The 16,697-nt window shown below is 40.4% G+C and overlaps 1 protein-coding gene across 5 annotated transcripts in view; it reads right to left on the bottom strand.

Moving 5' to 3' along the window:
* Positions 1-6,736: 6,736 nt before the first annotated feature.
* Positions 6,737-16,697, bottom strand: part of PTBP2 (polypyrimidine tract binding protein 2) — an 89,593-nt gene continuing 79,632 nt past the window's right edge. The window contains exons 9-14 of one of the 5 annotated variants that reach the window (XM_075067808.1): positions 11,432-11,586; positions 9,969-10,002; positions 9,456-9,548; positions 8,560-8,776; positions 8,381-8,458; positions 6,737-8,220 (exon numbers count right to left, since the gene is read on the bottom strand). In XM_075067808.1, coding sequence (XP_074923909.1) covers positions 8,088-8,220; positions 8,381-8,458; positions 8,560-8,776; positions 9,456-9,548; positions 9,969-10,002; positions 11,432-11,586 — 710 coding nt within the window. In that variant the 3' untranslated portion in view covers positions 6,737-8,087. The remainder of the gene's footprint in view (positions 8,221-8,380; positions 8,459-8,559; positions 8,777-9,455; positions 9,549-9,968; positions 10,003-11,431; positions 11,587-16,697) is intronic. The other 4 variants (XM_075067804.1, XM_075067805.1, XM_075067806.1 and 1 more) reach the window with 4 other exon arrangements.

The raw sequence follows: 16,697 nt of genomic DNA, 5'->3' as shown, positions 1-16,697 counted from the left end.
CGCCGACCAACCACCCTTCAGTTCCTTCTGCCGGCTACTCCAACAGAGGGGAAGGAGGGTGGGTTTGGAATGGATACAAGCAACACATCTCGAAGAACAACAGTTACAAAGGTGAGTAACCGTCTTCTTCTTCGAGTGCTTGCTCATATCCATTCAGTTAGGTGATTCCCAAGCCTTATGTAGCGGTGGGGTCGGAGTGAAATGTGGCAGAATGTAAAACTGCTGAGCCAGAGGCTGCAGCATCTCTTGACTGTTGAACCAGAGCATAATGTGAAGCAAGGGTATGGACCCTGGAGCTGCGTGACAGATCTTGGTACAGACCATCCAGGTAACGAGCCATCCAGGCGGGAGATGAAGCCTGAGCCTGGTAGAATGCATGGTGATGTGGGTTGGGAAATGTGAGCCAAATCAAAAAGTGCAGGTGCACGTCATCACCAAGATGAGATCCTCTGAAAGGAAACAAGGGCCTTTCCTTTGGTCTGCTACAAGCGACCGAGTTGGCGCATTTTACAAAATGGTTTTGTCCGCTCAATATAAATGTGAGCGTTCTACAGACGTCCATGGAGTGCAATTGTTGCCCCATTGCGTTGAGTGTGGTTAACATGAAAGGCTGACCACCTTAGGGGAGGAAAGCGGGTGTGGTCGTAACTGCACCTTGTCTTTGTGAACGTAATGTAGGACGAACCATCGTAAGAGTCCTGAGCTCGAGACTTGTCTGGCCAATGTAATGGCTATGGGAAGCTGTCTTCCAAGACAGGTATGCAGAAGCAGGTCGCTAACGGCTCGAATGGGGGAGACATAAGTCTGGTTAAAACCAGGTTGAGGTCCCAGGTTGGGTGGGCGGCTTACTTGAGGGTGCTGCTCCAAGCCCTTGAGGAACCTCGAACCATAGAGTGTGAGAACACGGAATGACACTCGCCTGGGTGGAAGGTAGAGATGGCTGCCAAGTGTACTCTCAGCGATGATACTGCTAGCCTGCTGTGTAGGCAGAGGTAGTCCAAAATAGAGGGATTGAGACCTCAGTAGGTGATCAAGCGTTTCGCACCTGTAGGAGAAACGCTTCCACTCGGCCAGATACATTGACCAGGTGAAGGCTTCCTGCTACCATCCAGTTTAGTCACGCAGCAGCCACACTGTGAGGTGAAGGGACTGCAGGTCTGGGTGGCGAAGCCTGCCGTGGTCCTGAGTTATGAGGTCTGGGTGGAGTGGCAGGGTAATTGGGTTGGTTATTGACAGGTGTATCAGTGCTGCCTGGACCACGCTGGAGTGATCATGATGATGCACGCCCTGCCCCGGCGAAGTTTGAGCAGGACCCAATGAGCCAGGGGGAACAGTGGGAAGGCATAAAGGAGTTGGCCCCTTCCACGGCATGAGGAAAGCGTCCGAGATCGATTCTGGGGAGAGACCTTGGAAGGAGCAGAACCTCGGACGTTTCCTGTTCTAGTGGTAAGCAAACAGGTCTACGTGGGGAAAAATCCCCACTTCTGGCAACAGAATGCATCACATCGGGGCAGAGCGACCACTCGTGAGACAGGAAAGACCTGCTGAGTCGAAGCGCCAAGGCGTTCTGAACGCCTGGGAGAAAGGATGCTACCAGATTTATCGAGTGGGCTATGCAGTCCCAGAGATGGTCCTCCTCCTTTTGTCAGGAGGCCATCCATGTCCCTCCCTGGTTGTTTATGTAGCACATAGCCAATGTGTTGGCTGTAAACACTGAGGCACCACGGCCTCACAGCTGCTGCTGGAACCCCTGGCACGCTAGGTGGACTGCTCTCATTTTTGGACATTGATGTGGAACGCCAGCTCCTGAAAAGACCAAAGGCCTTAAGCTCGAAGGTGACCGAGGTGAGCACCTGAGCGGAGAGATGACGCGTCCGTCGTCAGGGACAGTGAGGGCTGGGGCGGATGGAACGGCATCCCTGCCCACACCAGGGAGGGAGTTCGCCACCATTCTAGGGAGCCTAGGGTGCTCGAGGGAATGATGACTATCGTGACTATTGGGTCCCTGTCCGGGCGGTATGCCGATTTGAGCCAGACTTGGAGAGGACAGAGGTGGAGCTTGGCGTGTTTGGTTACAAACTTGCAGGCAGCCATGGGACTCAGGAGACCGAGAAGTGCGAGCCGAGGTCGTTGGGAAAGTCTGCAGACCTCAGATGATTGTTGCCATCGCCTGAAACCGCGGCTGTGGTAAGCAGGCTCCAGCTAGGTCGGAGTCCAGGATAGCTCCTAGGAAGTCTAACCTCTGCATGGGAACCAGAGTGAATGTTTCTATAGTGATCATCAGGCCTAGATGTGTGAATAGGTCCTTGACGATGCCCACATGCTGAGTGACTTGTGTCTCGGAGTCTCCTCGGATAAGCCAATCGTCCAGAAACGGAAAACGCATATCCGACATCGGCAGAGGTGGGTGGCGACTACGGCCATACACTTAGTTAATATCTGTGGGGCTGCATAAAGGCCAAACAGCAGGATCGTAAACTGGAAGTACTGACAGTTGGCTAGAAAGTGGAGGTATCTCCTGTGCGGAGGGAAGATGGCAATGTGAACATACGCGTCCTTCATATCGAGGGCGGCATACCAGTCTCCAGGATCCAAGGACGGGATAATGGTTCCCAGGGATACCATGCGGAACTTCAACCTTATCATAAACTAGTTGAGTCCTTGCAGGTCTAGGATAGGTCTGAGACCTGTGTATGAATTGGGGATTAGGGAATAACGGGAGTAAAACCCCTTGCCCCTTTCGTCCATCAGCATCCACACCTCTTGTAAGAGGAATTCCTCTTGAGAGGGGTCCCTGAAGAGGGACAGGGTTGGAACAAATTGGAGGTAGTACCCATACTCCACCATGTGTAGGAGCCAGCGATCTGAAGTTAACTGGGACCACGCCAAAAGGAAGTAGGAGTGGGATCCCGCCTGTAACTGGTACGCTGCCCTCGGGCGCACCTTTGAACGATCGTCTTTGGTCCCGGTGGTGATTGCGAGGGACCTTGATCTTGGCCCTCTAAGGGTCCTGACGGGTCGTCTGCGACCACCTCGGCTGCTCCGTCTGCCAAAGTCCTGTCTGTGGCTAGGCACAGAGTACGGCGGTATGGCTGGGGACAGAAAGGCCTGCGTTAGGTCATCGGTGTATGCACGCCAAGAGAGCGTAATAGGACCCTGTTGTCCTTCAGGCTTTGCAGCCTGGGGTTGTCTTCGCAGCGAAGAGGCCTTTACCATCAAATAGTAAGTCGTGAATGGTATACTGCCGCTCCGGCCGGAGGTTTGAACCTGAAGCCATGAGATGCTCCTCATGGTAACACCTGATGTCAGAGCCCTAGCTGCTGAGTCTGCTGCATCCAACGAGCCCTGGAGGGAAGCTCTGGCCACCTTTTTCCCTTCCTCCAAGAGGGCAGTGAACTCTTGGTGGGAGTCTTGAGGGAGAAGCTCCATAAACTTATCCACCGTCACCCAGGTGTTATAATTATAGGGGCTAAGCAAGGCTTGTTGATTTGCCGCGCAGAGCTATAAGGCCCCCGCAGAGTACACCTTGCGGCTGAGTAGGGTCATACGCCTAGTCTCCTTCGATTTCAGGGCTGGCGCCTGCTGGCCATGCCATTTCCTTTCCTTAACGGACTGAACGACTAGTGAGCAGGGAGGAGGACGGACATACAAGTAGTCGTACCCACCATAGAGTATCGGCATTCGCCTGGATGGTCCGAATAAACGGGTAGGGCCCCTCTAGTGGGGCAACCGCCGATAGAATGTCCACTACCAGGTCCCCTACCTCCAGGACCTCCGCCACCTGGAAGTCCATATTGAGTGCTACTCTCCTTAGGAGGTCCTGATGGGTTCTCAGGTTGTTGGTGAGCACATCAGAATCGCGGTCCTGAGCAAGAGCTGTTTGCGTGGGATGACACTGATGCATGTCCGGATGGCCATGGAGGTGCTGAAAAATCATGGGCAGAGTCTCTGACTCTACCGGACCTTGCCCAACTCGGCACCAGGGACTGGTACCAGGAGGTGTACCGGTACCTAGAACCAGATCCGGACCTGCAACCAGAGCAGTGCCGGGAGGTCGACTGAGATCTCGCGGCTTGATGTCGGGAGTAGCTACGGGAGTCACGGTGCCACTAGCGGTGACTGGAGCCGGAACGGTGCCGAGAGTAGCGAGTTGGCGAACGGGATACTGACCGGTGCGGCGAGTGCGACTGGTACCGAGGAGGAGAACAGCATCAGGACTGCAAGTGGCATCGGGTGCGGGAGTGCCGACGGGACCTGAAGCGTCTGCGGGACCGTGCTCATGAACGGTGCCGCTCTGTTGTGCCGACACAGGATGGTCGTATCAAGGGAGGCTTGCCAAGAGATTGTATTACCCGCACCGGTGGTGCCACAGGCAGTAAGAAGGAACTGAAGGGTGGCTAGGTCAGCAGGGGTATATATCCGGTACCACAGCGGCGCCACGCCAGGGGGCGCCCAGCCGACCCGCCGAGTATTGCTAGGGTAAAAATCTTCCGACGAACATGCACGCGGCGCGTGCACACCTAACTGGAATGGATATGAGCAAGCACTCGAAGAAGAACTGGAAAGTTCTAATAAGGTAGCTTATGTGGGTACCACATTATTTGTATGCTGTCTAAAAAGTTATTCAAACCTCTTTATATGTTAAGAATAATTTACATTTGAAAATTATGAATGTTGATTTTTCAAATTATCAACATTTTATATAATTTAGATGATAATGTGAGATAGATAATGTCAGCTCAGTCTTCCAGCAGTTCTTCCAGCAATTAGGACATTTAATCTATGCATTATCTAAACAAATATCTTTACTTTTCACTCTTTACAGTAAGACAGTTATTTGTTGTTTTTTGCAGTAAAGAGTTGTTTTGATGATTATCTTCCCAATTACAGAAATATTAACCACAATATATTTCTATAATTAATAACCTTGCAATTGTCTATGACATCTATTCTTAGAGAATTCAAGCTAGTCAAGAACTGAACAGTGATTTTCTTCATTGAGTTTATAGACGACACCTTTATGGCAGTTATAAGACCATCATTTTTTAATTTAAATGTATATAAACAGAGCCTCATAATCATTGTTAATGGGTTTATAACAAATAGAATTCAATATACATTGTTTTCTGCTTGAGTTTTTGTAACAGAACTTAACAACCTGAGAAAATAATTATAGCTACCTATTCTTAGAATAATAGGTTTGGCAATGTTCAATTAAACAAATAAAAACACCCCTAAATTTGTAAACATCTCACCAGATGCACGTATTGTAAAGTTATTTCTATGTTATATACACAACTTTCAATGTACAGCTATCTGATACAGATGGTTCAAATATAAAAAGTTCAGCAAGAGCTGAATACTAGGAATGGTAGCTTTCAATTCATATTTCTCCTCAGATACAGTTAAGCACATTTTAACATGCATTCAGAAGACAAATTTAGTCAAAATCTCATTATTTATTAGTTCAGGATGCTGTCAAACTAATTCATTAAAATTCTGCTTTTAAAAATACAGGGGATATCATGCTGTTAAAAGTGAAGGACTTTTAGTCTACAACAGGCTTGTAATTTAGACTTTGTATATTACAAAGCTTTAAATTGGTTCACAAAGCTTCAGACAGAGTTGAAATGATTTTATTTGTAGTTCAGTCTGGGTGATGATTGCAATACCTGAAGCATAACTTCAGAGCCATACTTAGGGCGTGTTCCTAACCAAGGAGATTTCAATGCAATTCATTTTTATTTAGTATGGTGGAGACTAATGCAAGACCTCTAGGTTATGTGGTAACCTTTAAATATTTGACAGATAGTTATTGATTATACAGCCATCCTAAAGAACAGACACCAGGTCACAAAGTAATCTGACATCAATAAACCTACAGTAGCTGTATTGAAGAAGTGACAAAAAATATTTTGAACCTTGATAACTTTTACCAATACAGAACTTCATAATTATACAGTTATTATTTAAATGGGACTGTGTGTTAAGTTATTTTTAACCTAGAGAAATTAACATTTATTATGTGGAGAAAAATCAATTTAAAAGAAATGTGTAGAAACTAACTTGCCAAAAGAATTTTCTTGAATGTTTTTCAGAACAGGTGAAAAAACAAAATTCAGCATCTATAATATGGTCCATTGTTCTAATATTTGTTTTAGCCACATGGTCACTTTGGGGGTTTTTTTTGTTTTGTTTTTTAACCCATGAGAATATTTTATGATTAGTAGAAAATCTTTAACAGACACAAAAGATGGAAGATGAAATTGCAGCAAGACAGCATGGCAAACCTGAGAGATCTATTAGTGCATAAATCTACTTAAAAACAGAAAAGAGAGAAGAAAAAGAGCACTAACAAACCACAACAAAAGTTGTCCTTAAAGTATTAGGTTATAACAGGGTGGGAAACGTGTAATATACATGTACTCCTCCAAAGCAGTTACTGTCTTTCTAAATATAAGGAGCTGATGTATTTTCACAGCATCAGATTTACTTATGGTATAAAGCCATACATTTGTAAAATTATTACTATGATTATTCTTTTCCCACCCTGGCAGAGAATAAACATGAATTCAGAAGCACAGTGGGAGTAGAAAACAAAGAAGAGAAGAGAGAAAAGGCAGCAGAGAAAGACAGAAAAGGTGAATACAGAGCTACAGAAGTGTTTATTGAGCATGCTACAGAGGTAAGCAGAGTACACACAAAATGAAATTAAACGACTGTCAAACCTTCCAACTTTGTTAGAAAATTAATTTTTAATTGTGCCGCTTTCAAACTATACTGAATTTTACATTTCTAAAGATGTAAAAACTTAACTAATAGAAAATATACATGACCTTTTTCTACATAGATAACAGAATCTATGAATCTTGAAACTAAGTACATCAATTTCAAAAAGTATTGGTCATTTAAACAGAATCAGATTAAACAGTTCAGATTGACAGAAGAACTGTTTTCAAAATAATTTGATCTGTAGATTCTGAGCCATGTTTATAGTAAAGTCAGATCGATTTCTAAATACAAAATATTTTGAAGAGATTTATTAAAACTGAATATTACAATGCAAGGTAAATTAAGACTAAAGGCACATAAACTTTGGTCCCACCTGGTTGTCAGTTTTAAAAAACTGCCACAAAATTAACCTTCCTGCAAGTGTTCACAGTACACTTTCTTCATCTTTGAAAAATACATGCACCAGTTCCTGAACTAGCTAGACCAGTCTGCACATGCTTAGAAATCCACAACCATATTCCAAATCTTAATTACAAACTAAAGATGGCAATATATATTTAAATGCACATAAGTCATGTCAACTTCAAAAACATCTACGAAAAATGTTCAACCACAAACAAGACATTACTTAGTGCTGACATTTATATGATACGTCCCACAAGAGTGTGTACAAAAAGGTTAAGATTCTATCCACAATGCTTTCCACATAAGGCTCAAAAAACACAGAAATCACTTTTTTCTCCTTTAAGAAATTAATATTCTGTACCTTGTTAATTTTCTCTAATGCCTACATTCATAACTGAATCTAGACCAGAATCATGAAATACAGAAGGCCACTTACAAAAAAAAGTTAAAGTAGCAGAAATAAAATATACTGTGTTTTAATCTTTCAAAGTAATGTATCTTATCTGATTAAAAAGAAAGGTACGTGACAACCCAATAAGTAATAAAATAATTCCAAGCAGGAGAAACAAAAACCTTAACCTTTTTACACAACCCTGCCTAAATATATTTTAATTCTCATATAACACTGTGCCCCAGCCAACCAAATTCATTTTACTAGCAACATTAGTTTTCTTTTTTAAGGCACGTATGTCAACTAACTTGAAAAACTGTGGGCTTAACTTGAAACCCTTTTAAACAAAATGATGTTTCTCTAAACAACAGATGAAAAACCAACAGTTAATATCACTGCTTTTATTTTCTTACGAATGTTTTTTTTTTTTTTTTAAAAACAACCAAGGAATGATAACAGCATGAAAGACAGAAGTCAAACTCTGGTCCCCACTCTCCTGAACAGTCAATAGGTGACAACACTGAACAATGCGATACACCTTCATTTTTTATCTCCCATTTTAAATTGTTGATTTGGAGAAAGAAACTCTCAGATGGTGATTTTCTCCAAGATTGTAATTATGCAGATCAATCAAAGCCTGAATAGCTTCTTCCACTGTTGACATCTGAAGAAGTGCCATCTTGTGATCTCTTCTGAAACAAAACAACAACATTAGGAACTCAACCAATACTAAATAAGGGCCTAAAAACCTCTCTCTTCTCTCCAGAAGAGTATTTTTTCAAGATATTCTGTTAAAACATATGAAGTCAATCTTTTGTTAAAAACTTAAGGATTCAAGGAAGACTTGCTTACTGAAAAAATTTAAATGCTTTCACGGTGCCTCCAGTGTTAGCAAACAGTGTGCGCAGATCATCTTCTGCCACTGATGGTCTAGAAAAATGAAAAACAAAAAAACATAAGAATTAATTATTAGTGGATCTAGTATTTTATGGCTTGTGAATCACGCTGGCGTATTGTTATACAATACTTACGGAATATTGGACAAATGAAGTGTTGCAGATGGAGGGAATATATTCTGAAAATTTTTTGAGCCAGGTTTCTTGAAGCGATGCAAGGGTGAATTACCAAAATCTTTAGTGAGCCCTTGGTCATCAAGTCCCTCTCGAGGTAGCTGTACTGTCTGATGCTTGGAAAGTGTAACTCGAATAATCTTTCCATACATTTTTTGTCCATTAAGATGACTCATGGCTGAAAAAGATAAGTTTATTAAATTCAATACTACATTTCAAAACCCTGCAAGGATGGCATATACTTTCTCATTAAATCACTGATTTCAGCCAACATTGCGAAAAATAATTCCATTTCAAAGTTAGTTTGTAAATTTCTCAAAACTGTACTGCTATGTTTAGCCACGTATTCAGTAAAAGAAACATACAAACACAATCCTATTTTATTCTGTTATTTGAATGGTCCAAATAATTTATTCCGGGTGAAAAAGCACACCATGACACTAACCAACATATACACCACTACCTAGTATTATGATCAGACTTTTTTTCTGATTTAATTCTGGTATTTTTGTGTGCGCTATTGTGCTGATATGGCCAGTGTAGTAGCAAACTGATGTCCATAGGATTAAATTAGAATTTGGAGCAAATGTTTAGTTCAAAAAATAAATTAACAACTCTTTCTCCTCCAACACCCCTATTATTCTGTTCACATAAAGCAGCACATACACAAACACTTTTTAGAATACAAAATGAGTTGATTAATAAGTTTTCATGTCTCATGGACAGTCTGGGATCTGAGAAAAACTAGAATAAGAGTAGACTGGCAAATATGAACATGTTCATTTGAATTTCCACAACATGATTTCAAATACTTAAATTTACAGATTTAAATGAGGCATAAATGAATCTAATCTTACCCAGCTGTGACTGGTTCCCATCTGCCATCTGTATAAGAGCACTGTCTTTCTTATTGTATAAAATCTTCACACGCTGCACATCCCCATAAACACCTTTTTTGGAGTCAGAGAGGTAATCCAAAAGAAAAATTAATTTTAAAGTCTAATTAACTAAGCAGCACATCGTGACATATCAATGAAACATTCAGACATCAACAAGATCACCCACTCAAACTCAACATTCACACAAATGAATAAAGAAGATCAAGATTTTGAATAGTGAATTTTGAAAAGAATAAATTTTTGATAAACCCTCAAAAGCTATGTGAATGATATTAAATTAAAGACCATGCAAAATATATTAGCATGCATTAAAAGAAAATCTTGTGTCTATGGAGAGTTTTTAAACAGCAAAAGAAAAATAGCAAAAGATTTACTATTCAACTTTAAGCCAAAAGTGCTAGCTACAAATAAGAATTAAGGTGAAACAAAAATTAAATCAATAATAAAAGTATAGTGCTAACAATAACATACCGAAGAGGGTAAACAGACTTTGGGGCGTAACCATCTTTAGAAGGAGAGAAGAGCAAGCAGCATAAGACAAGAAGAGAGAAGAGTCGAGGAAGAGCGGAGATGAACAGATCATCCATAACGAAGGGTGGTTCCCGCAGAATGGTGAGGTGGTCATGGATCATGGTTCAAGGCGGTTAATTGGGGCAAGTTGGTCCGAGGAACACATTTTGTTCAAGCACAGAAGCATGAACACAGGGAATGAAGACAGGGAACGTAGACAAGGATAAGGAAAATAAAGGATAAGACGGGGGAGGGCATGGGAATTTGAGGAAAGACAAGGAAAGGGAAGGTGAACACAAAAGGAGAAGGATGAAATGGGGAAGGGAAACAGCAATGCAGAAGAAAAAAGGAAGTGGGGAACAAAAAAAAATAAAATATAGGTCAGTACATAGGAAATGCAGGAATTTGGTCAGAAAATGGTTGGTTTATGTACTGTACAAGAAAAAAACTGAGTAAAATGTAGTCACCCAAGACAAATATGGGTAAAGTACATCCATATCAAAGAATAAATTACAGCATTTCATCTCAACATGAAAAAAAAAAGCATGCAATAGAAATTTTAAACTTTGAACTTTAAGTGCATAAGCATGGCTGGGTATGAAATGCAGGCAAAAATCTTTCAAAATGGCACTCTGATCCAAACATTTTAACATGCAAGACTGTGAATGAGAAGATAGTAAAAATGATAAATAAGCTTAATGAATCATATTAACAGAGGCCAGTTAAAAATGAAACAAGTATTCCAACTAGACAAACGGATACATCAAACTTCCCACATTTCATACCAGCTTTCACATCAATTAAAAAAAATTGTACAAAACAGTAAAAATGTAAACTAAATAAAACCCCTTAGATTTAGAGTTAGCAAGAAAGATAACAGTATTAAGGTGAAAAATGTTTTTGGAGACAAATGAATAATAACTGCAAAGAAAAAATTACTAAGAGAGACTGGAAGAGTGCCTCGTCAAGATCTTTGGGAGAACCTTCAAAGAAAAACGTGTTAGAGCAGTTCACATAAATTAAGATTTTAAAAATGCAGTGATATGTAAGCATGAAATGAAGCAACAAATAATTAGAAAACAAAAACACAATTCTACTTTACATAAAATATAATCTACAAATTAGAATACATTTGCTGTTTTTGTGAAAATATTTAAATTACAAATTGAAAGCCAAACATGCAGTATTTATCATATTTTTCTTAGGAAAAATAGGTAGCCAAATATCAAAGGCTATTTTAAGTTGTTAGCTACTTTGGAAAACAAAACTATAATAGAAAAAAATATAAAGTTTATAGTTTCAAAATTAATTTAGACATTTTGGCAAGTGCAAAAAATAGAGGCAAGTGCAAAAAAATGAAAAACATTCACAAATGAAGTGTGATTAAAAAATAAAGGAAAAGAAGAGTTAATAGTTTCACTGACCTCTTCATTTAAATTGCTAACCAGGAGAACTGTATTGCCACCAGCTGAAACTCCAGGCATACCCACTCGGCCAGCAGCAGCAGCGGCTGCAGCAGCAGCGGCATTTGGAATAGCCAAAGGACTCAGCGCTCCTGGAACAGCTGCAACAGGAAGCCCTAATTTTAAAATAAAGCATATTTTACGAAATACAAACAAGTCGTTTAAAAATATCTAAATTAGAAGTTCAGATACTGTATTTACACTACAAAAAAAATTCGTTCCACAATTCGTATTTTCCAATGCTTAGTGAAATGGATCAGTAATAAATATAAGGAGAAAAACCAAAGTTCTCGCTATTTTCTTGCTTCAAAGCACTTTATATGCTACTTCACTTCTCTAAAGACCATTTTGTTTTCAATCAAATGTAGTTCTCGTGAAGCACACATATTGCTTTTTTTTTTTTTTTTTAGATTACAGCAAAAATCCTCCCTAATAATTTCTACAGGTTTAGATAAAGTTCAGAAAAGGACAAAAATGATTAGGGTATGTAATCACTTTCATATGAGGAGAGATTAATAAGACTGGGACTTTTCAACTTGGAAAAGAGACGACTAAAGGGAGATATGACTGAGGTCTATAAAATCATGACTGGTGTGGAGAAAGTAAATAAAGAAGCGTTACTTACTCCTCATAACACAAGAACAAGGGGTCATCAAATAAAATTAATAGGCAGCAAGTTTAAAACAGACAAAGGAAGTATTTCTTCACACAATGCACAGCCAACCTCTGGTACACTTTGCCAGAGTATGTTGTGAAGGCCAAGACTATAACAGAGCTCAAAAAAACCTAGATAAATTCATGGAGGATAGGTCCATCAATAGTTATTAGGCAGGGATGGTGTCCACAGCCTCTGCTTGCCAGAAGCTGGGAATAAGCGACAGGAAATGGATCACTTGATTACCTGTTCTGTTCGTTCCCTCTGAGGCACCTGGCATTGGCCACTGTTGGAAGACAGGACACTGGGCTAGATGGACCTTAATTAATCTTGTTGCTGGAATATACCAGTCAAGTCAGTGAAACTAAATATTAATGCAAGTTATCTTCACCATTATATTTCCTTTATATTACGCTTTGGTATTAGTTACTTTCTTCACTTCAACTTGATGCTTTAGGCTAGGTTACAACCTTGCAAAGCAAGGCAAATCGAGTAGCCTACATATTACCCATAGTAATAGGCTCAGTGGGGGAAAAAAAGTTCTAGCCATGAAGACGTAAGGATATTCAGTCCAGAGACATGGCTTTATAGTGGTAAGCCTCCCTAGTCTCTCTGCCTCCTAACAAAGTTAATTCAGGAACTCAGCTGCCATAGGCCACCTGCACTTCAGCTCCTCCCCTCCAAAAAGGCTAAGGCATTGTGCAGGGATAGTATTGATTTATGATGGGTTTTCCCAGTAGAATCCCTTGGGTACTTAGTGAGCACACTGCCCCCCTAGGATACACTCCTTCCCCACCATCCTGTGAAATTGTGCCCCTGCGCTATGCCTGCACTACCTTTTACAGGTAAATTAGACATATTTGTACAAGTACATTTTATTTAGTCTCCAACAAATAAAATGATAAGACTAGCACAAAAATCGTAATTGTTTGAATAATTTATTACTTTATTCTATTGAATGCTATTTTCTACTACTGCACTAGGCCTTCAGATTTCACTCTGTGGTCTTCTGATGCCTGGATGATGATGATAAATGAATATTTAACTCAGGACAATATAACCTTGACCAGTTGGGCCCACTAACCCATCTAAATAGAAATCTTTAGTTTGCAGATGAGAACTGAGTTTTCTCCCTTCTTTCCCTGAGGAGTTAATTTCGTTTAAAAATAAAAATAAGGGAAAGGCAGAAGAATTCTCCAGTCTCAGATAGTGAGTAAATACTGAGAAGCTAATTGTGACCGTACTCGTCAATAATAAAATAAATTATTCCCAACACTACTAAAAACTGTTAATGCAGCAGGAAGAAAAATGGAGAGGTGTAAAACAAGTGTGATTACAAAGTTTCTTTCACATAAAGTAAGTAAAATTTCTGTGCTCCACCTCATTAATTATGTTTCTTTTACCAGGGGAATTTATGAGAGATAAATAATTAACACATTGAGATTTTATTGTGCCAGACAAAAGGACTAGCTAAGTATGTAATATTAATTTATTGTGACCGAGTGGGATAGCCAGTAACTGTTACGTAGTAATGGTAAAAAAAAACAACAAAAACAACAAAAACAATGTTAGGGATAGACATTAATTCTGAAAATATTTTATGGCATTAGTATCAGAGGGGTAGCCATGTTAGTCTGGATCTGTAAAAGCAGCAAAGAATCCTGTGGCACCTTATAGACTAACAGACGTTTTGGAGCATGAGCTTTCGTGGGTGAATACCCACTTCGTCGGATGCATGTAGTGGAAATTTCCAGGGGCAGGTATATATATGCAAGCAAGAAGCAAGCTAGAGATAATGAGGTTAGTTCAATCAGGGAGAATGAAGGCCTGTTCTAGCAGTTGAGGTGTGAAAACCAAGGGAGGAGAAACTGATTTTCACACCTCAACTGCCAGAACAGGGCTTCATCCTCCCTGACTGAACTAACCTCGTTATCTCTAGCTTGCTTCTTGCTTGCATATACCTGCCCCTGGAAATTTCCACTACATGCATCCGACGAAGTGGGTATTCACCCACGAAAGCTCATGCTCCAAAACGTCTGTTAATCTATAAGGTGTCTCAGGATTCTTTGCTGCTTTTATAAATCAAAGTTATATTCTCCCTTCGAAAACATGTTCAGTTCTGGTAATTCCATGTCAAAAACAGATACAGAAGGGCTGAAAGAAGGGCAATTAAAATTAATGATATGAAAGGATTTTCAAAACAGAAGAGTTTTAAAAGATATTAGTCTATAGCAGTGTTTCCCAAACTTGGGACACCGCTTGTGTAGTGAAAGCCCCTGGTGGGCTGCTGGGTCAGTTTGTGTACCTGCCGTGTCCGCAGGTCAAGCCGATTGCGGCTCCCACTGGCCGCGGTTCGTTGCTCCAGGCCAACGGGAACTGCTGGAAGCAGCGCGGGCTGAGGGGTGTGCTGGCTGTGGCTTCCTGCAGCCCCCATTGGCCTGGAGCAGCGAACTATGGCTAGTGGGAGCTGTGATCAGCTGAACCTGTGGACGCGGCAGGTGAACAAACTGGCCCAGCCCGCCAGGGTCTTTCCCTACACAAGCGGCGTCCCAAGTTTGGGAAACACTGGTCTATAGTGTCATAACACAGGTATAAAAAATAATGAATGCTACTGAGGTTAACTAGGCAATCCTATTTAGTCCCTCTTGTAACTCGAGAAAAAGGGAAAGAGGCATCTAATAAAATTAAAGGGCAACACATTTAAAGACAAGTAAGAATGCTTTATTTTTAGCACAATGCATAGAGTTTAGTGGGATTCAACAAGGGATTAGACATTTTTTATGGATAACAAGAACATCCAGTTATATTAGAGAGGCTAAATATGTGTACATGGACAATCAAGCTTCAGGATATAAGCCAATCACTAACTATCTGGGGTTTAGGAACCCTCTCCCCTCCCAAACACAATATTGTATAATTGTCCATAATGAGGGTTGTCTATCATCTTCCATTGAAATACAGTACTGGTTGCTGTCAGAGAAAGTATACAGGATTCATAGATTCATAGACTCTAGGACTGGAAGGGACCTTGAGAGGTCATCGAGTCCAGTCCCCTGCCCTCATGGCAGGACCAGGATTAGATAGACCACTAGTAGTTCTGCATTGCAATTCCTATATACCTCAAAATCCACTTTTCACTTTCTTTTCCACAGCTGACGGCCATGCAAATTTATACTGCTATATACAAATGTACCAATAAATAAGAGAAAAGTAAGTTAGATGTAAAAATGATGTGCCGAAGTTTTCCAAAAGTCAAAATTAAAGTTGTGCCCTGAACATTTCAATTAGTAAAGGGCAGAGAGGCATTCAGCAATTAACTGGTTTCCCCTTAACTAGCTATGTTCTGCTGTTGTATCACAGAAGAAATGCACAGATATTAGGCACTGTATTAGAGCAACAGAACCAGCCAATAAAGAGGCTGAGATAAGTGAAAAAATGAAAATATATCCAAAATATTGAACACTATTCAATACCTCCAATTTTTCACATATCCCATGGAAGAAGATAAGATGAACCCCTCATCCCTCAAAGCTACAAACCAGAAAGAACATAACCATAAAAGTTTGTAGAGCAGACAGAAAAAAACATCTTTGCTTGCAAGATGAGAAAATGTCTTCTGGAAGTCACATTGAACCCTATAATGCTGTCCCCTCAAAAACAGTATCAAAACTGTATTTTAAAGAAAAAAAGTACTCACAGTCAATTTTTAAATAAATATTTCAGAAAAAAGTTTAAATACAATAAAATGTTATTTTTTTCATGTTGAGAAGACTGATAGTTAAGATCAGTTGTTGTATAAGTTGGATGAAGTGTCAGGAGAGACCATTTGTTAATCAAAAACCAAGTACATATCAGAGGGGTAGCCGTGTTAGTCTGGATCTGTAAAAGCAGCAGAGAATCCTGTGGCACCTTATAAACTAACAGATGTTTTGGAGCGTGAGCTTTCGTGGGTGAATTACCCACTGCGTCTGACGCAGTGGGTATTCACCCACAAAAGCTCACGCTCCAAAACGTCTGTTACTCTATAAGGTGCCACAGGAAACTAAGTACGGTAATTCTCTATAATCCGGGGCCAGTGACAGATGCATGAGTTAAATTTCTCCAAGCAGCTTTCACCTGTGTTCATTATTTACATGTTTTACAAGGAAGAAATGACTAATTTGGTCTTTTCTGCAAATTACACACGTTTTTACACTATCCTGGTCTCCTCTGAGACATTCCCTCTCCAATCCCTTACTTCATAATTGGCAAACGACAACAGATGCACATCAATGTTTAGAGAACAAAACACATTTATCCTATTGTGCAATTTCAATGTGCATTCTATTGTACAACTAATTCAAGACCGAAATAATTTGGTCATAAAATTTGACATTTGTAATGTAGTTCCAAGGGGTGGAGGGGGTGATAGGGTGGAGAACTATGGGCTTCAAATATGTAATTTGTTTCTAAATGTTTTTACCACTCCCTGTATTGTGAGACCCAGAACATTTTTGTGACAGCCATAAAAACGATACATTTACTTTCCTTGCTAACTATATAGTAGTAGTTGATTTAAGTATACTTTTGAAT

Source organism: Chelonoidis abingdonii, chromosome 7 (genome assembly GCF_003597395.2).
Source record: "Chelonoidis abingdonii isolate Lonesome George chromosome 7, CheloAbing_2.0, whole genome shotgun sequence".
Classification (NCBI taxonomy): Eukaryota; Metazoa; Chordata; order Testudines; family Testudinidae; genus Chelonoidis; species Chelonoidis abingdonii.
The sequence above is the reverse complement of the archived record's forward strand: the minus strand, read 5'-3'. Positions and strand labels throughout refer to the sequence as shown.